The 26,095-nt window shown below is 34.8% G+C and overlaps 1 protein-coding gene across 1 annotated transcript; it reads right to left on the reverse strand.

The window, feature by feature from the left end:
• Window positions 1-12,509: 12,509 nt before the first annotated feature.
• On the reverse strand, window positions 12,510-20,674 carry LOC106051739 (uncharacterized). The gene is made up of 2 exons (XM_056031463.1): window positions 20,575-20,674; window positions 12,510-17,165 (listed from the first exon to the last, which is right to left on the reverse strand). The coding sequence occupies exons 1-2, from the start codon at window positions 20,609-20,611 to the stop codon at window positions 13,696-13,698; spliced, it is 3,507 nt and encodes a 1,168-aa protein (XP_055887438.1). The 5' UTR covers window positions 20,612-20,674; the 3' UTR covers window positions 12,510-13,695.
• Window positions 20,675-26,095: the final 5,421 nt, after the last annotated feature.

Raw genomic sequence — 26,095 nt, forward strand, 5'->3', positions numbered from 1 at the left:
TGTTTGGGACCCCTCAACTCAAGAAAACATTAAGAAACTCGAACAGACAGAAAATAAAGCAATGAGAGTCATAACAAACCAATATTCACATTTGAATAGAGTAACACCTTTAGTAAAATCACTAAATTTAGAAAGCCTTCAGGACAGAAGACTCAAAAGTAAAGTAGCAATTATACATTAAACACTGAACCATAATCTTCAAATACGAAAACAAAGTTTAATAAAATACTCTGAAAGACACAAAGATAAAGGCACATTCCTCGTCCCATATGCTAGGACAAATTTGTACAAATGCTCCTTCTTCCCTAGTGCTATTAGAGCATGGAATGGGTTAATAAGCATGACTGAATGCATGACGCGTAGGACTTAATCTTCTTTTTTTAAATAACGTCTGTATTATATAAGATAAGTTACGTGTAGTGCAGGAAATCTAGTGACTCTGAAGCAAAACTTTTGTTATGTTCCGTATTCATTGATTCATTTAATGTAAAACTTTTATTCAATATCAACTTTCAAAAAGTTTTTTTTAAAACATTTACATTTTTTTTACCCCGCCCCAACCTCCATGTTAGAATGAATCCTGGTTAATCAAATATATAAATCTATTACACTTTTTAATTTCCTAATGATAAGACCTTGATTGAGCATTAATTTATTAAACTAGTCAATACCAACATGTGGAGATAACCAAAGACGTTCAAGGAAATTTTTTTTTAGCGGTTCATTAAAGCTTGTAGCCAAAATTAATTTTTGATAATGAAACATTTTGACACCAATCTAGCGGTCGACTTTGAGGTATCCCGATGTGGCCAATTAGCTGATATTTTTTTCCTGGCCGTGATGCGGACAGAGATTATTGTGTGTGTGTATAGCATGGTGACACAAATAACATAGGCTGGCGTTAGACGACAGGTCAACTGTGTCAAATAGCGACTTTCGGGATCTTAAGGTCGCCTCTGAATCCAACAAGTTCTAATGAGAAGCTGACATTACTTGATATTAATTAACAATTTCATTTTCTAAAAACAAAAACAAAAAACGACCAATGCAGGTTTTACTCTACGTGTTTTATTTTTTCAATTATCTCTAGAATCAATTTAATCAATAATTTCCTCTTTATAATTGTTAACGCTGTTAGGACCAATAAAAAATTACATTAAATAGTCACATTATATGATTAACATATATAGATTACAGTCTGTGCTGTGTTTTCAAATATGTAAGGCTACCAAATCCAAAATTAAACCATTTGTTTTTTTCAATAATTACTTCATAAGATAGTAACCGACTATTACGTTACTGCACTCTTTTATAATGTGTTACTTTAAATGTTGATGTTTTAACACATTTTCGCGTCAATAAGTTGCTGTGTGTGAACATATTTGAATGTAAACACATTTTACGAGTGAAACAATGATTTGTAAACATCTTGTCATGAAACAGTTATAAATATTAAAGATATATTTTTATAGAATATCATGGCGATTATAATTTGTATTTACTTTAAAAAAAATGGTTTTACTTACCGAAACACATACAAGTCAAGAAGATGTGCAACATGTTATCTGCTGATCTTATGTGTGTCGTGATTTAGACTGCATCACTAGATTTGGATTGAGCGTCTTTTTATGCTGATGATAAATGTTGGTTTGATTGTTCCCGCATGAATAATTGAAAAATGTCGATATGACAAACAAAGAATTAAACGTAGTGAAAGAACATTGAGCCAAATGTTACGCCTATGACGTGAAGCGATTTGTTTGAAAAGAGGGGCAAGAATCTTATGTGGACTAATATAGAACAATTACGTAGTAAATTAGCAGTTCAATACTGCATACATCGACGCCATATTTGCCGTTTACCTCCTACGTCACGCTTAGAGTCTCGACTTATAATAGCTATAATGTGCTCTAATTTGGCGATGCATCAAATCAAAATCAGAAATTCGGCCAATGGGAAGACTGGGCTCAATAGCTTTGGTTGGCAGCCAGTCTATGAAACGGAAACTCCGGTATAAAACCTACGGCTATCTGTTGTTCACAGCAGTCTCAGACTTCTGTGCTACTCTGGACTGCATTTAGTTGAAAGAGTGGTAATGGTTTGAGCGAGCCAATTACCACTTTAAAAAATACTTGTGCGCCGGCTGGAGGCAATACAGTATTTTGTATAAGTAGCTTTCAGAAAAAAGAGGAAAGCTGAGCTGATTTGGTACATTGGAAGGAGCACGAAGAAATGGTCGTTCAAAGAAAAGCTGGGTGGACAGGGCAAAAGAATTGATCAGCCTATCTCTTGATATTGTTAGACACCTTATTTATAGTTTAGTTATTTAGCGACGCACCATAGAAGACGCATATTGAACGGGACTAGTGACGTTTGGGATATGTTGGGTTAGAGACCGGAAAATCAGTTAGCGATAGAATCCTCTAGGGTAAAGACGTGTTTAGTTGACATAGACTTTTACTGTGGCCTTTTTTCTTAGAATAAACATAGGATAAATTGTTCGTTAGCGTTGACTACATCTCTTTACTCGTTAAAACCGATGTCTTGTTTTATCTGGATTGTTGATCAACTACACTGAATACACCCGAACAATAAAACTCAAACGCTTGCAGAGTAATTGGTTGAAATCAACAGTCATCTATAGTTGACCTCAAGACAGCCTGAACAAGCAACATCACAATATCCAGCTAAGAATTGCTGATAATGAAAAAAGGGTCGGGATTAAATAACCAGACTATCACAGCACCCCTACCAAGAAAGTCTACTTTTAGTCAAGGCATAGATAAGCTGAGAATTTCAGAAGTACCTCTAATCACAACGTTAAACTTGACAAATTCTGAATAGTGAACATACATACGCTTATCGATTTACAACATGAAAATTAGAAATCGTAAGCCCCTTTTTGTTTTACACCTTGACTAATTGCAAATAGTTCGCATTATCTCATCATTCAAAGCTAAACTTTGTTTTGTTTTAGCATGTTTTAGTTTGTGTTAAATGAACGTTTTCTGTTCAGGAGTAAAGTCAATAGAATAAGATGCTTGAGACTTTCACAAGTTGACTAGTATAGACTTGAGGAACCAAAAGCAGGGGGAGAATGGGTATCAAAATCGGACGGGCATTACCATTTAAACAGGCCCAGAAATGGCCTGTCATATCATGGGCGTAGCCAGTTTCTTTCGGTGTGGGGGGTGGGGGATTTTTTCACTTAATTAATGGAGTCCAGCGACTGGTAGAAAATGGTAACTATAGTTTTGCTATAGTTTTCGTATTGGAGAAGGAGGATAACTACAAAACCCCATTTGGCTACGCACATGAAACTTAACGACTGTAGTTTGCTTAAGTTGGCTCCACTGGGGCAGTAAGTAAAGCTTCCCTTTCAGACAAAGAGTGATAGTTTGAACCCCCCTCTCGGTTACGCCCATGGTATAATAATAAGGCTTGTATTCTAGTTCGAAGATTAATGAGGAATGCAGTACTTCTCGTGGCTACGCAATCCCAGCAGTGACCTACATATTTTGCCATATTATTGGTGTAATCCTGATTATCTTTAAAATATAAAAATTATTAACCGAAAACTGGATGTATGCTTGCGCAGGATTACATAATGTATTTTATACATGTATGTAGTCTGAAAAATATAGACAATACAATAGCAGCCTTAATGAGTTTGAAACCTTTTGGTATTACTTATAGATTACAGACGTTTATTCAAAAAATAAGATAATTATGTCCTACGCATTTCATGTGTCATGCATGTTAATCTGTGACTTAAAATATGCTAAATCATTGGTTTTCCTGGCTAACTCAGGCAACCCATTCCATTAAAAGATAAAAAAAAATATAGAACGGATACAGAGGCACTTACTTAATGTAAAAAGATCTTGCTTCGTCCTAGTACAATCTCACAAATATTACAGAGAGAGTTTGTATTTTCACACAAACTCAGAGGCGGCCCCCGCCGGAGTCGGATCCCTATCGGATCCGCATATTCGCAAGGAATATTCAATACGTAATTTCTTTTTGATTGTCAAAAGTAATGATGTTTCAAAGATTCATTAGGCGTTGTAAAATGTTTTTTTTCTATAAAATGTTTTACATGTTTTGGATGTTCCTTTAAAGTTAAAGATAATTTACTTCCTAATCCAAATCTCCCGCTGGACGAAGGGGGGTGCAATCGAGCAGGGTATGAAACTGGGACCGTCGAGATAATCAGTCCTGCGCGCTTACCGCACGACCAGGCATTGCTGTTAACTTAATAACAAGCTAATAGCCTATTATTAATAAAGAGATATATTACACATTACGGCATGACATCTACCAGATATGTACAATATGTCAGACGAGCGATTTTAGATAATCTTTTGGGTTTGATTTGTACTTAAAAAAAAAGAAAAGAACAAGGCATTGAGCTTGTACTTCGGCAACGTCTGCTCGATGTCCCAGCACAGTTACCAACAGAGCTATTGGCATTTTCATTTCAATGGAACTAGAATGAGGATGTAGATCTACCTAAGTTAAACTTCTGATTTAGTACTCTTAAGATCTATATATTCTAGATTTAAAATATAATTTTGGAATAATGTAGATGTAATAAAGATAAGATTTATGTAATAAAGACCTAGATAATCTATTAATGCAATATTAAATTTTAAAAAAGTAGATTAGTTTTAGCATTTTATAACATTGCAATATTGATCTAGACTCTAGACATTTGACGGTTCCACGACAATTCGTTCACTGACATTTCGTTCACCGACAAATCGTTCACGACTTTTCGTTCACGCGACTATTCGTTCACCAGACATTTCGTTCACCCGACGATTCGTTCACGCGACTATTCGCTCACGCGACTATTCGTTCACGCGACATATCGCTCACGGACTATTCGCTCACAGACAACTTGTTCACCGAAAACTTGTTCACCGACAGTTGGTTCACGACAAATCGTTCACGCGACAAATCGTTCACGCGACTATTCGTTCACGGCACGGACAAATTGTTCACAGACAAATCGTTCACTCGATAGTAACATATTGTTTTATTAGGCTATATATTCTCGTCGCGTGTTTAATTTATTTACATTAAAACTTTTGTAGCTATTATTTCCAAATACAAAAAGTTTCTAGAGATCAGGTCAAATCCGAGTTTATTTAATTTCGTTGTTGTTGTTGTTAATATTTTGTTAATGAGGACAGTGTGTGATAAAAATTATACTTAAAATTTTAAAAAAATTAAAAAAAAAGATCAAGCTAGTTGAAAAATGTAAACGGGCCCTCACTTTACTATAGGTAACATTTTTACTTTCACCTTTAATATACATTTACACCCTATTTTTTTTCATCTACCGGGAATCTACCCATTCATATGTATACTCTAGTAAACACCTAGTGGAGTGCTAGACAGACTGGCTCCTCTGGAAGTAATAAAACTTTATTGGACATTGCCTGTACCCATGTTCAATCTGTTAACATTGAAAATATCTACTAGAAGTTTTATTTTATCTTTATTTTAGTTAACTTGTTTCTATATGTGACCACCCATTGGTAGACTAATTTGATTGCTTGGACTTCAGAAACAAATTTATTGAAACAATTTTATTTTGTTGTATTGCGATAAATTTATAATTTTTTGATAGGGAACCAAAATATTTCCTAGTGTTGTACATGTAATTAGTTTTTTTTTCTTAGATGTCTTAATTGATAAGTATTTACCTTAGATCTGTATTTAGTATGTGACGGTCAGAGTTGAACAGTGAAACCATGTATTGTACTAAATCTAGCACCATTGTTAAAAATCTAAATTATCTCTCGTAAAAGCACTGAAAGGATTGTGGAAAAAAATACTCATGTCTGAGCTAGCCAGGAAAACCAGTGACTTGGCAGAATTTAAGTCATTGGTTAATATGCATGACTGAATGCAGGACGCGAAGGACGTAATCATCTTCTTTTTTGAAGAAACGTCTGTATTTTAAAAGATACGATTTGTTTTTGTTAATAAGATGTCAAAAGAATGGGTATGTTAATTAAACATCTGGACCGCTATTAAGATGATATCAAAAATGTGTAGGGAGAACAAGACTACATGACGGACATGAGTGTAAAAGAAGGCCTACATGTTGAAAGTAAAAATGTTGCCCTCTAGTAAAGTGAGGGCCCATTTAATTGTTTCAGCTTGCTTGTAAGATCTTTTTTTTCTTTTCAGTATAATTTTTTATTACAAACTGTCCTCGTTAACAAAATATTAACAACAAACAAACAAAAATTTACAAAGAATTTCGGATCAGGCCCGATCTCTAGCAATTTTTTTGTTTTTGGAAATATCCAGTGAACAATTTGTCTGTGAACAATTTGTCTGTGAATGAATTGTTAGTGAACGATTTGTCGCGTGAACAATTTGTCGTGAACCAACTGTCGGTGAACAAGTTGTCTGTGAACAAGTTGTCTGTGAGCGAATAGTCCGTGAGCGATATGTCGCGTGAACGAATAGTCGCGTGAACGAATTGTCGGGTGAACGAATTGTCGGGTGAACGATATGTCTGGTGAACGAATAGTCGCGTGAACGAAAAGTCGTGAACGATTTGTCGGTGAACGAAATGTCAGTGAACGAATTGTCGTGTCCCCCATTTGACAATAACAATCTATCTGTTTGAAACTTTCTTAGATTAGCTTGTTATGTTAGATCTTGTGTTTTTGTTTATAATGTTAATTACAGCGCTTTGAGCCTACATTTTGTTTGTTAACAGCGCTTTATAAGTAAAATTATTATTATTATTATTACTTACAACTTTTTTTTTAATTTTAGAGAATTTTTCATTAGCCTCTTCATCATCAGAAACACTAATATAAAATTGTATAGATATATAAACTATAGACAGAAGTTAAAAAAAAATGTATGCATTTTTAAATTTCTGTAGGTATCCTCGGACCACATAAAACAGCCCGAACCTTAATTTGCCAACCCTTGCTTTTCAGTCTATTAAACTTCCTCTTACACCCAGGGCCGGTCTTAGGCCACTGCAACCTTTGCGGTCGCAGTGGGCCCCGCTCTTTCATAGGCCCCGCGCAATGCGAATTCTGAGTGTAAATTATTAAATTAAACCATTTTAACTTATTACTAAAGCGTTCTTGGAATTCTCCTTAAAAATGACAAAATTGTCATTTCGGGGTGTCATTCAATATGAACAACGCTAATCCTACTCGCGATTAAAAAAAAAACGGTATTGTCCACTTTCATTTAATAAAAATGTAATAATAAGTCGAATTTTAACCAAAACAAGAAGTTCAAATACTTAATTTACTTTAATAGTCACTGGCTTACTAATATATGTATATCTAAATCTATCTCGACTTCTGAGAATAAAAAAAGCTACATTTTGCTAGTCGATAGTAAATCTAAAAGGCAGATCTGAATGTTTATCGGCTTTTTGTTTCAAAACTACCATCTACTGTAAAGTAAATGTAAAGTTTATTTGACAGTGATTTTGTACTTAGATAAAGTATAAATATAATGCAAAGATGACCTTATATTTTAACACAAAATCTTAATTTTCACTTATTATCCTTATCACAACCCAAATTAGGCCCCGCGCTATCCGTTTCGCATAGGGCCCCGCAACCTGTAGGACCGGCCCTGCTTACACCATACACAATATTTTTCACTGATTCACTCTATGTATGGGTTTGTACCACAGTGTATCTGGGTTTTTTAATAAAAATTAATTCATTAATCTAAAAAATACCAACATTCAAATTCAATTAAGTTATCACAAAAAAGTATAGTAAAATGTTGAAACGAACATTATAAAAAAGATTTATTTTTTATTAAAGTTTTAAAAGTCAAAATACATTTTTACATGGTAGCAATATGTTTTCGCAAATGAAATTTACTCAAAATACTTAACATATCGTTAATATTGGCTACATATGATATATTGTAACTTAGCAATACATTTGTGATAAAAAAATAAATAATTTTTGACAAAAATCTAAAGCCGTTTGCATAAATGTGTTAAAAATATGATCAATTATAATTTCTTTTACTAAATAGCCTCTAGTGTTTGCTACTATTAACAGTGAATAGTTGTAAAAATTGTGTAATTTTATGAAACAACTGATTGCATAGTTGATTTTAAAAGTTAAAATTTTCAATTTAAGAAAAGAAAAAAATAGCCATTGCATCAGAATTTTGAATGGTTTTAAAATCATCATGTCGGATTATATATTACGAGATCTAAACTAGACCGACGAACAGACAAACCACACAAAACTAATAGCATCTATTCCCCTTTCGGGGTCGCTAAAAATCTTATTATTTTCTCTAAATATCTCTAAATATCTCTAAATATTGCTAATATCATAAAGATATAATAAATTTGTACACTATAGAAGACATCTGTTGTGGCAGCACAGACTCTCTTAGTTCTAAAGGACATATTTTCAATGAATCTGTAATATTTCTACATTAGGACCATAAAATTTGAGATAGCGTTCCTTTTTTTTTTGTTTCTTTTTTGTATTATTAACCTATAATTGCATTTACACAGGATACAAAATCTTCAATACTTACTTCGTGGGTAAACGTTTTTAAGTCAACTTCTATCTTAATATTATACATAAAAACAAAACATATACAAAGTACAACAAAAAATGTAAAGAGTTTGAATTTGTTGTGGCTTTTCCGCGGTGTCGACTATGAACAATGAAATACTCCGGAGGTAACTTTCAACCTAATTCAGGAAACACCGGCGAAATGCCAAAACAATCAAGATAGGTAGTCGACACTATTACTGAAACTATAAACACGTTTAATACTTAAGAAGGGATCCGTCTAATGTGCTTCGTTACTAGCCGTCTGTATACTCAAAAAAAACTATTGTGGATAGCGTAACTTAGAGCGTTTTTACTTTTTAACAAACTTAACGTCATCGTCGCTAAGTAAAACTTTCCCCCCTATTCTCGAAACAATCAACTAAATCCTAATCATGTTATAACAACTCCTCCCCCTCTTACATTGTGCAGTGGCCAAAATGTACGGAAACAAACAACAACACAACTTAAATCTTGATTTTGGCTTCAACTTCTCCAGCTTCACAAAATCAAGTTCATCTGCACCCATGCTTCCCTCAGGTGTTACTAGGTAGTATTGTCCAATGTGGTGTCCCGCAAAGTGACTGCAAGCCATAGACATAGTTTATGCTGACACCATATCTAGCTTTACATATCGCCAAATCATGTTTCAGAGGTTCTGTTTTCCCTCACACGTCAGGACAGACATTTTACCTAGTAAGACAAATTGACATCTATCACCACTGGTTCTCCCACTATGCACCTAACGTTTTTCAGGGCATTTACAAGTGTATTTCATTTTCTCTCTCCACTAACTTGTTACACCACGACCTAACTCTTTACTGATGTATGATTATGATCACAATAGCATATATGAAATCATAAAAACTTACTCGTTCCGTGGTAAAACTACATCGTCACCTTATAAATCTCCTTTCTATTCATACAACCATAAATACAACTCATACACACTACAGAAATAAATAATTACCAGCCAAACTGAGCCAATCTAATATTAACCAAATTCCAAACTCAACTCTATTTCCTATTACATACATTATAACATAAATATACTATCCCAAGAAACCTTAAAACAACATAATACCCGTCTAGTTATGACTACTAGCCTAGCCAATTAATTAAGAATAAACAATTCAATAAAATCCAACTTATTTACACACTACGGTCGTATAGTGCTATGTTTTACAGGCTATCTAAACGACCCATACATTTGTTCTCTCCAACTGTGGTTAACATCTCTTCTTACACCACTATAGCTCGCGTGCGGCCTTCTACCTCTGTATGCCTTGCGATTACCGCTACCACAGTCATCTCTTCTATCATCACTATCGGGTACAGACCTGCGCCTACTATCCGAACTCGCAATCTTCTGTTCAGACTGTTCTGACCTACTCAAACAGTCTCTAGCGATGTGCCCATGTTTATGGCAGTTAAAACAAGTTATGTCCTTTCTAGTTTTGTTTCGCCTCCTGTTGCCATACCTATTTTCCAACATAGTGTCATTAGCGGCCCTGACACCTGCTACATTTCCAAGTAACACATATTTCCATAACCTCGGCATGGCTACTGTCACAAACCGCTGTGAGCCCACAACCGTTTGTGTGTGTGTAGCAGAACAACCGCAGTCCACTACCATGGCCTTAGTTATTGTGTAAAGTTTTAACTCTTTCTCTCCGTAATTATTTGTCCACGTTTCGAAGGAATTCTTCATTTTGCTCATTACTATCTCACTCCCCTGTTATGATTAAGATTCAATAGCTTTGTTGCTTGTTATCAGAAAATGTTGTATTTGGTATAGAATTAAAGGGAAATGCATGCTCTTTTTATAAAACACAAAGTCAAGTTTATAAAATTCAACATTAGTTCATTTTAATGAGGTCAAAATCAACGATGGTATCGTCGATCAGGAGAGAAAGAGTTAAGTTGATTTCTGTTATTTATATTTTAGATCTAATGTCATTATTTATGTTTTAATATATTTTAATTAGATTTGTTTATTATTGGAAGGGGAAATAAGTATTTTTTTTTGTGCTTTAATGTTTATTTTGTTGTCACGGGACCAGAGTACCTAGGCTACAACGAGGGCGGGGTGATCTGGGAAATCTGGGGAAAGGGGCAGTTGGCGCGGCCTACGTCATCACTGGTCAGATACCGATGATGCATGTAGACGTAACCACTGAGGTTATGCGTCACTGATGATGCAAGGGGACGTAACCACTGTGTTGCGGTGTAGTCCACGTGTGAGGGTTTTTTTTTTTGCTCTGAAAGAGGGACAGTTAGTTGGCGTGGGTCTTGTAGAGCGGACGGTCGTATTTCCCGCTTCTGCTTGTCTTCTCAATATTGTACGAGAGACTGATAGTGAAATCTAACGTTGATAGCGATTAGAGACCTTAGTTTAGTAGTTGATGTACCTGTATATAACGTTTCATTTGGAAGATTATATGTTGTGTGTAAATAAAGTTAGAGTTTAAAGTTATAGTTTCTAACTAAATTCCGGTGTTTAGTTTCATATCTTAATTATATAGACTAACACCAAAATCGCGACAGGGCTAAAGCCACCAAAGTTCCAGCGTCAACAGTCGGGCCTCCAGAATCACCCTAGACTACGACCAGTTCAAGCAGGCGCCAGCACACTGCTAGCGTCTTGTGACAGCTACCCCTTCGCAATTCACTGTGTATATTGGAGATCGAAGGAACACTTTGCATGCATCCCCGGATATAATTTAAATCTATCCTCCCCACAATCAACGTAGTTAATTTCTTCATCTGGTTCACTATCTCCACTATCACGCTCCCTGTCTTGGATACTCCCTACAAAATTAACCCTATCTGGTGGCCGATTATCCCTCTCTTGTCTACGATTTCCCTGATTACCTCCCCTGTCACTAGTGCTACTATTACCCTGTGCATTCCTATTGCCAGCTCCATTACCTTTGTGTTTCCTACACTGGTATGTCATGTGTCCCTTTTCCTGACAGTGAAAAATGTGTTTAGTGTGTTGTGTTTGCATGAAACTGAAGAGACATTGTGAACTTTGGAGGCATTCTCAGGAAACAATTTAAGTGTTTTCATTGTAAAAAATGAATTTGAGTGTAATTTGTTGGCGACCAATTCACATTCTTCACAACTGTTTGCACTGTACAGTGGCGTAGCAAGGGATTTGGGGCCCGGAGTTGGCTTGACCTCTTTAAGGGCCCCTGCATTAACACTTTCGACATCATGACATAATGTACCTAACAAATATATAAATCTAAATTTAAATTGGTACAGTATATCAGTGACATCGTTTAGATCCAATGCTAGCAGTTTTGGCTCCACTGACATTAAAGCCATGCTTCTAAGTGTCTCTTCCTCGTTTTGATTAACTTTTGTTTTGAGAATCAGTTTTATCACAGTTCATAAACGTTGCCTTTGAAGACGTTTCTGCCATCAAGACAGCGGTCACTCATTGTGGCTGCGTTATCATAGGTTTGACCTCTGCAGAGTTAAGTCCAGTTTCTTTTTAAGAGTTTTTTATAACAAGTTCTTCATAACGTTGCGCATAATTTCACATAACCAATAAATGACTCTTACTTCAAATTTCTCAACATCCATGTAACGAACAATAAGGGATAATGGTACTTAGCAAGAAACAACAATTAACAACTATAATGATAATGAAACACATCCTATATACCAAATTAAATCACTGAGTAAACTCACTGGAAAAGGTAATCTGTATGGATTGAATGCAACAGCGCTGTTGACTTGTATAACAAAACGTAAATAGCAAGATTACATGGAAGTAGTGTAAAATGTATTATTTAATGTACAAAAACACATTCGGACACTCATTTAGGTCCACCTCATGTAGAATTTTCTAATTTTGACCCCCAACACCTTTTCCCCCACCCTAGCTACGCCACTGATAACATGGTGCAGATTTGCTTACAGTAGATGGTGAAGCTAAAGTGCTCAACTATTTTTCTATTGATACTATACAGACGGAGGCTCTGAAAGAGTTTTTCTTTACAATTTTTCGGATATTGAAGAAAATACATTACACGGGGTTCAATGCAGCTTGAACTATTGAGAAACGTCATTACGTCTGCAAAAGTATAACACAATATCTGCTTGACAATCTACAATTGATTTTTCATCGAATAAAAGTGTCAAGTTTGCCTTTATTTTGTCCTGCTTTGTAAAGATTTGTCTTTTGTGTGTGTGTCCTCCATTGGGCTTGTAGATGTAACCCTAAACAAGCACAGAACTTGAATTACATTATCTAATTTACAAACTTATCTTCCGTGGAAGGGATTGCGTTTCTTGGATATTAAATGATGTAGCAATCTTTCCGGCCATTTCTAATTAGTATTTCAGTATGTATTGGGATGTTTTACCAAAAAATGTTTATGATTTCGAAAGGAAGTGAACATTGCACATATAGTCAAACAATTTTATACAATGTTAAAGTGGTATCTTTGACTATCTTTATAACCACGCTTTTAAATTGTCCGTATCGTACACCCATTATCTTAGTTTCTTTGATAATTTCCAAATTTTAAAGTTCACCATTATCACGTTTGCCGTTCCTATTACCTAACATTACAAAATAAGGTCGTATTCCCCCAAACAATGCAAATGTTGATTTTTAGTAGTTCAAACTACTTTAGGATAGAATTAAGACAATTAACAATCTTTAAAATTATAAAATACATCGAGAATGTCTTCTTATCATATCTTATATAATACAGACGTCTGTTTGAAACACATTTTGTATACGTTACTTTTCCAACATTCCATTCTCGGATCAAGTTGACATTTAGCACAGTCATCCATTCTCCCTAACAAATCTTCAATCAATTGAAAAAGAACAAAAATAAATTTTAAAAAATGGTGGTAATTAATTTTTTTTTATAAAGGAAACAAAACAATTTAAATGACTGAGAAATATGGCTATAAATCTACAGTCATTTCTTTTATTAAAGCTTCTTTTTGAACAGATTAAAAAAAAAATTGTTGGCTTGTTAATGCGTGTAAACGTATATGTCGTGGTTAAGTTTACTATTTCATGTCCTAAGCGCTTACCATACGCAGTACAATTAAGAAATAGCTATGTAACATTTGTTCAGTTTCGGCTCAACCATTCACTTACTTTACTAAAAGAACTGAGTTCAAATACACTTCCAGTGCTAGATTTTCTTCTCTGTACATTCGAAATGTATTTTTGATAGATGGCTGGAATTGTGTAAATGATTGGATTTAGTGCAGAGTTTATAGGCATGACAAATACAGCGATCCAAGCGTAAACTTCACGATCAAAGATGTGACCATTTAATGAAAGAAATCCAAGTATTCCAACTGGAAACCAGCACATGAAATCTGTCAGGGCAACAAAAGCCAATTTTCTGGCAATGTTTAAATCTGTTTTCCTTCTTCTGACATCATTTGTTACATTGTAAATACTTTTACTTACATTGAAAATGTTAACAAATATTAAAATTTGACCAATCGCTATAAAAAGAAACAATATAAAATTGAAAATAGCAAAAACAATAAAAGAAAAAAACCAGCCATTGTGTTCTCTAGATCCCAGAGGCAGAGCCAAACACAAACCATTAGAAGAATAAATATTCCATTCAGTAAATGCAATAGGAATTAGAGCCAAAAGGAAACCAAAAAACCAAACCAATGTAAAAGAAAATATTTTACCTGTTTTTGTAAATTTGTGTTGACCAAAAGGAAAAGTAATTTTCAAAAAACGATCTATTGTTATCAAACAAATAAAAAATGTGGAAGTTTCACTTGAAATTGTTGACAGAAATCCTGCAAATTGACACAAAACACTATGTCTCCATTTGACATCTTCTAATACATAAATATCTTCATATTGAATATCTACTGCTGCTATTAACAGTAAATACACGCCCATAATAAAATCTGAAACAGCCAGACCAGATACAAACAGTCCATAAGCTTTTTTAAATATCTCTCTGTTCCAACCAATTCTATAGACCAACACAATGCCATTTCCAACTAATGTTATAAGTCCTACGGTCCAGATGGTAATTCTCTTTAGAATGTCACCAACAAGATGTTTACACGAAGAGATGACATCTACAGGTGCATGACATTTGTCTGCTGAAATATTTGGATTTAATATTTGTGGACAGCAAAGTTTATAATCACTAGCTCGTAACTCAGAATTTATAGTAAGACCTCGGAAAAAATCTACGTCTATCTTGTTCATCTCAACATTCTCTATGTATAAAGTTTCTAGTGTAAAGTAATGCGGTATTCCCATATCTTGAAATGTAGAAACTAAAGTATTACTTAGATTTAAATGTTTCAGAAAAGTTACATTTTCAAAGACATTTAATTTCAATGATGATGTTTTTGTATTACATAAATCAATAATCTCTAAGGATCTCGGGAAAAAAAAATTTTGATCAATATTAAAATTTTCGTTTAAAGAAATATTTAATACTTTTAATTGACTTAAACGTGATATAATTTTGGTATCATTACTTGTAATGAGCTCATTATTACTAAGATCTAGGACAATTAGATCTAAAATATTCCAATATTGAAAAGCGAAGTCAAAGTTTTGTATTTGACAATCCCGTACATTCAGTTCAAGTATTGCAAAGAGCGAAGTTAATTCTGTGTACAAACTTAAAGGATACACTAAGTTTGATACGTTATAAAGTTTATAATTGATTTGATATACAGTTTTATTTGCTTTATTTCGGATGTTCCCATTATTCATTTTTAGCTTACTTGAAATACATACGTGATAATGTGGACAAGGGAGATCACAGTAAAAACGTCGAAATTTGTCCACCAGTGGGACAGTATGCATCGCAATACACAATTCTTTCAAACTAAAAGTAATTTTAGCGATGCCTAAATAATCAGTTAACTGAATCTCGTCTTCACCCAAAGGGCAATCACGAATGCCGTCGTTTACTGCTGAGTTGTAAATACAAAATGAATTAGGGCATTTAATCAAACCATTGGGGCAGTTAAAATTTTCACAGTTTTGTAAATTTGAGTTATCTTCGCAGAAGGATGAAGTACGGGTATTTAGCATCTTGATACATTTATAGATTCTAACGTTTGGCTTTTTTTGATGTTCACACTGAAATACTGTAGTTGGACTGTCACACTTAAAGGACCCGCATGGAATAGTATTGAACTTGAAAATATTTTTGGAGATACGTGATTTTGGTTCAATAGTTTGGTTAGTACATAACGATTCAAAGTCACCATTTAAACTAAATTCCTCTAAACTTTCGAAGTTTTTAGTTTGTTTAACCTCACTGTTAAACTGACAGTCCGATACATCAAAACGTTGAACTTGAAAATGAAGGGGGTCTATCTTTTGTGTAGTCGAAATAAACTTTTGTTCCTCTTTAGAATCATCAAACTGATTGTTCAAGCTCTTGTTGCAGATATAATGTTTGCCATATTCATTGCTATTTGATGAGTTATAAGCACAGTCAAGAGTTTGTATTGAAGCAAAATGATTTTGACTTTTAGAAACAAATTTAAGCAAATCGAACAAATAGCGAAGCCGTTTTATGTTCTTATTACCGGAGACTGCATTTATTAAATCACGAGTCACATTTAAATTTGATATAGCTTCATGGCATTCACAGATGACTAGTGAAGGATTCACCACTTTCGAACAATCGTCAGAAAACAAACTATTCACTAAACTGTCAACACTTTGTTCAAGAATGGAAACATTGGTAAAATAGCATTTCCCGTTTACTAATGCGTGAGATTTTTTTAAAAATACGAAAGGATTTTGTGAATACCAATGTAGGTTTTGTTGAAGTCCTAAGTTCAAACGCATCTTACTCATTTCTTTTGAACTAAAAGTTCCGTGTAAAACATTGAATATAAAAGTTATTTCTTCAGACGACTCCAATGAAATTAAATAACTATTGGTCTGTTTTGCACAGTACTGGACACTTTCATCATGACTCATATTAAAAACATTGGATAGGTGATAATACGACGTCATAGAACTTCCGGTTGTAAACATTACTGGATGCCTTGTGCATTTTCTTTCACACATTTTAGACATGATGTCAGCGACATCCAACACTTTTGATGGACTATAGAGATACAGAAAGCTAATAGAGCTCATTACAACCAAAGATTCGTTATATGGTAGTATTAAAAATCTGTTCACTTTTTTGTCTTTGTTTTGTTTCTGAACAAGTTGTTCCAAATAATTCAAATTTATTGATTCCTCGTTAGAAATGAGTATTATTGTCACCAGAGGGCGCTTCCTTGATGTGAACCAAACTTCAGATGCATTAAAGACTTGATCCATCGGAAATGATTGTCCGCATGAAAAATTTGAGCCTTGTATTTCTGTTATATTATCTGTCTCAATCAACCCATTAGCAGTAAAAGCCATAATAGAATAGCTTATTGTCTCCTGGCCTCTGACTTTAGATAGATAATTCACTGATGTGTGTATACATTCTATCAGTTTTGTATCGTCAGCTCGACAATCCAGTATAAATAGAATGTCCTTACTTCTTGTCTGACAATCTTCTAGTGGAAATGAACAAGAACTACCTGAAAAGTAAAATACAGTGTCAGTTGGGAAATCATTTAAAACTTTCAATTTCTCAATTCTCAGTATATTAAACAAATATATTAGGTTAGTTTAGGTAGTGTTTTTGTAACTCTACTACTTTGAAATTTTGTATTCGTCCTGGAAAATTCCTTTTTTTAAAAATTAAAGCAATACGTACTGAAAGTTCAAAGACAAACTGTGTGATGTGATGTTCATAAAAATGAACTTTACGAAGACAAAATATTATATTTTTTAAAATTCTTTCTTAAGATCTAGATACTCATAATGTCTTTATTTTCAATCAGTTCAGAAAGTAACTAAAATGCTAATTTTAATGCTGTCAATGTCCAATTATGGTTTATGGTAAAAGCACATTTCTTTATAGTGCTTCAAACATTTCCTACTACATTTAAGGAGATACATTTATACAACTAATGTATAAAGTGATGTATAATATTAGCGCTAGTATCCTTTTTTATAGAAGTGTTATTTATCGCTGGGTGAGTGCCACTTTTTCTCGCCCGGGAACTTTTCTGAGCTTTGAGATGTGTTTGTTTGCCTTGTTGACAGGCGTACAACTACAGAGCCACCATGCACTCCTCCCCACCCCAATTTGAGTCGTGTTACAAGGCAAACAATGAGGAATCATAAAAAAAAAAAAAAAATTTTTGTCAATTTTAAAAGTTTAAAAGTTTACCTTATGGAAAAGAATTAAACATTTGCAAATATGTATTTAATAATGTAAAATGTAAAGATTTTTCTTGATCTCAGCAAATTTAATTGATTTTCAATACTTTAACGACTAATAGGTTAATAAAGAATTTCATAATTGAGAATCACTAAGGGAAACAAAGAATACAGCATCCCTTAAGAATTCGTTCTTACCTTACGATACGGTCAATCTTGTTGCCGCATTAAAACAGAAGAAAGAACCACTGAGTTCTTTAGTATCAAGACAGGTGTGAGACAGGTGTGAGACAGGGGTGCATCTGGTCTCCCTTCCACTTACTGTAAGCCATCGACTAAATAATGAAGAGAGCAATGAATCTTCCGTCGGTATTTCATGAAGTGAACTGTATCAATTGACAGACTTGGTCTTGGCAGACGATGTTGCACTACTCGAGGGCTACTAATAAAGGCATACGAGAAATGACGGAAAGCCCACCGAGAGAGAGAGAGAAAGAGAGGGACAAAAAATTGGCCTCCGCATAAAAGAGACGAAACTAAAATTTTGCGAGTGTGTAATTACGCGAAGTGTGCCCCCCCCCCCCGGTCAGACTAGGCTAGTCAGAGTTTTAAGAGCTGGATCATTTCACATACTTAGGTAGCATCATTGAGAGCCACAGGGACATAGCATGCTGAATAGGAAAGGCATGAGGTCTATTTGGACAAGCCAAGCTATTCGACTAGAGACAACAATCCACCTATTTAACACTCATCACCCATACAGCAACGTTAGCAAGACATAAAAGTCATCTGCCACAATTAAGAAAAAACTAAATATAGGTCAACAACAATGGCTAAGGCGAATTTTAGGAGTCCGTTACAGAGATCGAGTCTTAAACAGAGAAAACGTTATGACGAACTAGTTCTTGACCACTTCATGAAGAAGTGACTGAACGTCACATGAGGTTTGCGAGACAAGTGTTGCATTGAGATACAGGACAATACAATGAAATAGTAATAATAATAATAATAATCTTTATTGTCCATATGGAAATGTGTCTTACAAGAGACATCCTATTTAAATTAGCTCTACTTTTTCATGGAGGACTCCAGAACAGTGGACACAAGGTGACAAGAGGCGCCAGACATAGCCAGTGACAGATCTTTTTAAATTGATATGGTGTTGCCGAGTGCACCGAACAGTTGGGTAGGATCTAAGTCTCAATAAGTAAATAAAGGTTTTCATTTTCAACTTAATCCAAGAATGGGTGTGGTAAAAAATTAGTACCAAAAAGAGGGACAGAGTGAAATGATAAAAACATTGTTATATAAAAACAGACCTAAAGAGATTTCAAATAAACTTATATATATATGAGATATTGCTTTTTAGTTACGAAATCAACCTTCAAATTACCATCTTTGTCTTAATTTTATCGTTAAAAGTTCCAAAAATTATGATGTCAACATGAGTAATTTTACGGTGGATTCTTTTTTGTATTGGCTGAATATTATGTGAACTCGAGTAAACGCATGCCTGTTACTTCAAATTTGAAACTGAGGTTGCTTTTAAAATGACTTTCTAATAAATTAGTATAATTTTTTTAAACTTCTTTAAAATATCTATATTATAATTCTCTTCGTGACTCAAGAGTTTTGACGAGAAGAAGAAGAAAGAAGAAGTAAAGGAAAGATCACTTTCTTATTTCTGTGGTTAGTCACCCCACGAAAAAACAAGAGGGGGAGGGAAACAAGTTTTTTTTTTGTCACCCGTTGCTACCGATATCTGCCTGGTCGTACGGTTTGCACGCTGGACTGCCGTTTGGATTTATCAAACCCTGCCCGCTCCCATCCCCCTTCGTCCTGCGGGAGGTAAGACTAGGAAGTAAACTATCTTCAATGCTGAAGGAACATGCGAAACATGTAAAACAAAAACTTAACCATTGTGACCAAGAAGTCATGGAAAGAGAACAAGTAATCTACTATGTAAATTCATCCGTCACTAAATTACAGGGCCGGACTTAATCATTGTGGGGTCCCTATGCGAAACGGATTTCGAGGGCCAAGTTTGGGTATGGAAGCGGAAAATAAGTGAAATTAAAGAGTTTGTATTAGAAAATAAATTCGTCTATGCATTTTATTCATTCTTTACTACGTACAGAATTAGTTTACGAGCCTTGCGTGTAGCGATGTCATACAGTATATCATAATAATTCTGTTTCCTACATAGATCCCGCTCAATTGCAAGAATTACCAAATGCTTCAGTCTATCTTTGAGAATTGTTGACCTTAAGTAATTGTTCATTAGTTTGAGGCGCGAGAAACTTCTTTCACCAGATTACACAATCACGGCTAATTCATAATGCCGTTTTTATTTATTGCGCGTAGGATTGGCGTTTTCCATATTGAATGACACCCCAAAATGACAATTTTTGTCTATATATCCCATATATTTTAAGGACGTTTTCGTATCTTTTGCATTTTCGGGAGATTTCCATGAGCTTTTGGTAAATCCACAGGAGGGCGCGGGAAATCTGTTTTAAGTTATAAAATGGTTTAATTTAATAATTTATGCACCTTAAATTAGCGCTGGTCCTATAAAAGTGCGGGTCCTATTAAAGTGTGGGGCCCACTTCGGCCGCATAGGTTGCAGTGGCCTAATGCCTGCCCTGCAAAATAGCGGCGTATGTTACGCCGCCGGTACACGGCCTGGTGTTTAAATAACTAAAATAAAAATTTACTTACCAAAACAAAGGGATATAAGAAGCAACAAAGGAAACATCTCTTCACATATTATAACTTAGGAAACAGTTTCACAATGCTAGATTTTAACTCCGGAAACCTCGAAATGTATTGACTCCAAACATTTTCTAACAATCATTGTAATCGACATCAATTATTCACACATTGGCAGGCCGACGCGATCTACTGTGCAATGTGTACATCACACAAACGCGGACAAATTAAGGGGCAACCAAAAAAATTACTCCAAGGTTATCCCCCTTCTAACACATCATCAGATTTATTTTCAAAACAATCGATGTACTTCAATTCAGTAAAAGACTTTTGAATGTGTTTGTCCCCCTGCTCTAATTATAGGTAGAATATTTAGATTTAAAATTAACCAAAAATCATTGTTAATATTTTTATTTGAAATGCGCTGGAAAGTCACATTGAGGCAAAGATTCGTCTTAATTTCATTCATGAAATGTATGAAAATTTGGTTGAGACAACTGAAGACGCTATGACCAATATATTTACTAGAGCAGTGCCTTATGGTCTTGGTAAATCATTAATAGTAATAATGTAAGAAACTTGTAAAAAAAAATGTGTACTAATCGAGTTCAAATTTTATAACTGTCATAGTAACAAGTTAAAACATGAGCAAAACGTGTTTTAACTGTTTTTACACTGCATCTTAAAACAAATAATACTAAAGTTTGAAATATTAGGGAAGAATATTTATTTTTATTTCGCACCCAGGTTGCCACATCCCTAGCGTCGGCCTTGTTTTTAATTTTACAGTGCACTTACATGCTTATCAAGAGAAACTTAATAATAGTCTCCCTCCTAGCAGAAGTTCAGCAAGTTTCTCGTGTGGCCATGTGCAAAAAATATATTTCATTGCAAATATTAGTATTTGAAGTAAGTTTTCCTTTTTAGACATTGCGATCTAAAGGGCAGATGATGTTAAGTTCATCTGTTTCTTCTGCCACGTTTAACGAGTAGGGTTTCATGTGGCCAGCACAATGACAAACCGCCTTTGCTTTCCCTAACTTAGGTGAGGTACCCATTCGAGTTAGTTGGAATCGGGGGGCGCACTAAAAATACTGAAATTTTAAATGTCAATTTTCAACAAGTTTTTAACCAAGAACCCTCGGTTCGGAAATGAAGCGCTTAAACACTCAGCCACCGCGTTAGACTCAACTCTATTAAGTACAACATGTTATAAATTTGATACATTTGAATTTTTACAGTTTTTCAAGGGCTTATTTGCTCATTGGGCCATACCTTTTACGCCACTCTTGTCAACATAGCCTCATTAAATTTCTCGCCGTTTTCTTGTGGATTAACTTAGACATAGGAGATACTGAAAACGTTAGTAATTTACCCACTATAAAGCCAATGGCATAGTTGATATAGATTTACACGTTGGCTGCAACCAAAACATAATAGGCTACTGTGCGGACCACACATCTGTCCGTGTGTAATTACTCCCCCCCCCCTTTTTTTTTCTTTTTTTTTTCCACGCTCCATAGCAGTTGTCAGGTGTTAGTTAGACCTAGTTGAATGTTACTAAATCCGAACTAACAAAAAGAGAAATCTTTAATAACGATACGAACTTGAAACCACACACACACACACATGTTTCACAGTTGTAAGTGAACGGAAAGCCCTAGAGACTAAAATTGTGTGAGACATTCCTTTAGAAATACGTTTCTAACATAATAATAATCTTTATTATACATCTTACAATTTGTGCTATATATATATATGTGATATATGGCTCCTTTTGTCTCGAAAGGCAATGGATGCGCCCAAGTGAGTCACTGGTTTTGGCTTAATCTTGAGACGGGGCAGAATCTGGTGTGGCTAATCAAGCCAATTCTAGAACGGCAGACTTTGCTACAATTCGTACATGTGTATGCTTCTGATTTAGGGCTAGCAGACAAGGCAGCTTTCTTTTTATCCCTCTTGATTAAAGCCGCTTCAATTCTTTTGTTCTCAGCAAGGGTTGTCCCAGCACGCACAGTCTGTCTCCATGCACTCCGGTCTTTGGCTATGTTTTCCCACATACTTTCGCTGATGCCTGAGGCTCTCATGTCTCGCTTGCAGACATCTCTATATGTTAGTCTTGGGCGGCCCTTGGGTCTGACTCCTTCCACAAGCTCAGCATATAAGATATCTTTCGGGATTCTACCATCTGGCATGCGGGTGACATGTCCGAGCCAGCGTAATCTTCTTTTTGTCAGGAGAGCATACATGCTGTTCATATTGGCCAATCTTAAAACTTCCTGATTGGAGACATGGTCCCTCCAAGAGATGCCCATTATGCGTCTCAGGCAGCGCAAGTGGAAACTATTCAATCTGTGCTCTTGGTACATGTATGTTGACCAGCTTTCACTGCCATAAAGGAGAGTGCTCACAACACAGGCGTTATAGACAAGAATTTTGGTCGCTGTGGTCAATATATATATATAATTAGTGATGGGAACTAAACTAACTTTTAAAAGTTAAACTAAAACTAGTTTTTAACTAAAATAAAGTAGTTAAACTAAAAGTTTATCAGGAATTTCAAAAGATAGTTAAACTAAACTATGGGAAGTTAATTAAACTATAACAAACTTTTTTTTCGGGGGGGGGGGAGAGAGAGAGGAGGGGGTTGAACTAGACCTATATAGATATAATCATCCGACTGTATGCCTACGGTTCGATCTTATTTTTTTTAACATTCTAGTAATATCTATCTATAATAAAATCAGTATTAAGGAATATGTTTCTTACATAAACGTTAATGCACAATAAAATAAAATGTCTAAATAAATATGTGTGCTTGTATTTTTGCCTTGAATTAAAACCTTTAGAAAATAATGGTACTCTTTTTTAAAAAAAATATATTAGCCTATTATATAACGGAAAATCTTACTTATACTGGTAAAGTTTAAAATCTCATTACATAGCATACACATATAGTTTCAAATTTAGATCTAGTATCCAAAGAAATAGTTACGAAATCGTTTTTAGTTTTTAAAACATTTGACCTCTATATATATTTTATAGTTTAAAATACGATCTTGACTAACCATGCCGATGTGCTATTTTCTTGTCTGACCACTAAAAATACAACTAACACTTTTGCATAACCGTTAAACGCGCAAGGAAAAAAAAAACATGGTGATCTTGTCATTATGGACTGCACAATCAGTACACTATACAGACCTACACGTGTACGTCTATCTGGCCAGGTTGTTAAAATCAGTCGGACACACTGTCTATTTACTTTCTGGGCAGGGAGGGTGTATAACTATTTTAGTGTAAAGATATATCTACGAACATGCTTGACTAGCCACACCAGTGTGTTATTTTCTTGTCTGACCTCTCCACATTAAGCAAACACTATTGCATAACGCTTAATGCAGGGTAGTTGTTAATAGCTAGATGATCAAAGACTCAACAAACACTTTGAGTGATCAACTAAAACGAAAGGTAGTTTAATAGTTAACAATTTGCATTCCTGGCTGCCTCCATATTGCATGGAATCATAACAAACTATAAAACTCAAGGGAGACTACTTTAACAAATAAGCATCATTTTAAGCATTAGACTTAATGTTCTTAACTAACGTAGTCTTAAAGTATTATCGACTACACACGTACAGTACACGAGGCCTACATGTTGATTTAGACTTAATAGATATCAATAATAAGTCTTAAGACTATAAAAGGGTGTACTTGATGTTCCTGCAGTTAAAAAAAATATTGTTTGCCGCAAATGAATTGATTAAAACCACTAAATATTGATTTAACTCACTTATCAGATTCCCACCAGAAGCAGAAGTTAAACACCTCCACGTGGCTCACAAAAAAATTCGGAACAACCTCATTCATACTACTGCATAGAAGCTTTGGGAAAAAATGTTTAACATTTTATAATACTGCTACTTTCAAGTGCAAATATTTACTCCCATAACTTCTACCAGGATCTTACTTTACCCTCTAGAAATGCAGGCTGACTAAATAGTTGTTAACTGCATAATTATTTTTTTGATCATTAAAGTTATTGATATCACATGACCAGAAAACAGGGAGTGCGTTTCAACCCTGACCACATGTTGAAAAGTTTTACAAATTTTAATTAAACTTTTTAGTTAGTAACTAAAAAAAAATAATTAAACTACGATTTTAACTAAACTTTTTTTCTCTAGTTAAACAATGGCCATAACTAATTTTTTTTTAGTTAAACTAAAAGTTTCTAACTTTTTAGTTAACTTTTGCCCATCACTATATATAATTCTCTTCTTCCCTCAACAGTTTAAACAAGTAGTAAGGAGTAAAGGAAAGATCACTCTGCGGATAGTCCACGAGAAAACAAGAGGGCTGTGGGAAGACGTAGTCACAACATAGCAGGGCAGGACCGTTTCAATATCACTCTTTTTTTTTATATTTCTACCTAACGTTAAAAAGAAAGGGGGCTTAATCTACTCTGTAGTAACTATCGAAGCGACAGACGCTCAAGAGTTTGGACCCAACGGAAAGATCACTTTTTTATTTTTGCAACTCGGATGGAGGTAGTTATCCTAGGTAATTTAAGAGTGAAAAAAAAAGACAATTTTCGTCTGTATATTTCAGGAGATTGGTATGAGTTTTCAAAAGATTTTAATAATTTCCGGATATTTCCGGGACTTTTTCGTATATTTTGCAATTTCATGAGATTTCCGGACCTTCTGTTAAATCGACAGGGGGCCGCGGAAAATCTCTTATGAGTTATAAAATGGTTTAATTGAATAATTTATGTACCTAAAATTAGCGCGGGTCCTATAAAAGTGCTGGGCCCACTGCGGTCGCATATGTTGCAGTGGCCTAAGGTTGGCCCTGCAAAATAGCGGCGTATGCTACGCCGCCGGTCTACTAGTACATTATAATATAATAACGAAATGTACTTACACTCTGGTTTGCTACCAATATAATAGTAAAAGTCTGAAGCTTGATTTTAAGTAATAAATATACGTTTTGACATGTGAATAATCTCAGAGTCTTGGATACTAGTACGTATGTAGCTGTTAAATGTCAGCTATTCAAATGAAAGATTGTACTCTTTTAATCTTTGCCGATAATAATAAGGCTTGTCTTCGAGTACGCAGATTAATGAGGAATGCAGTATTTCTCGTGGCTGCGCAGCCCCAACTGTGGCCTACATATTTTGCTGATAATCACAATATAAATGTCCATGAAAAACTGCGTTGATTGAGTATCTAATATGGAAAGTTGTATGAACAAAGGGACATAACTCAAGGTACACGTACACACGTGTCATTGCATCTGATGGCATAAGACAAAGTTTTTTTGGTCCACTCGGTCACCATGACCTCAGCAGCTGAATGTCTATATTAAATGACTTCGACTATATATTCACTTTACATTGAAGGTGTTAAGCCTTTGTGAAATTCCTTTGATTAGCTTAAGCGTATAGTGTGTCATAAACCGAATTGAGTCTTTCTGTATGTTTTGAGTACATTTACAATACGATGTCGCAAATCGGGAAAGTC

Source organism: Biomphalaria glabrata, chromosome 6, assembly GCF_947242115.1.
Source record: "Biomphalaria glabrata chromosome 6, xgBioGlab47.1, whole genome shotgun sequence".
NCBI classification, from domain to species: Eukaryota; Metazoa; Mollusca; class Gastropoda; family Planorbidae; genus Biomphalaria; species Biomphalaria glabrata.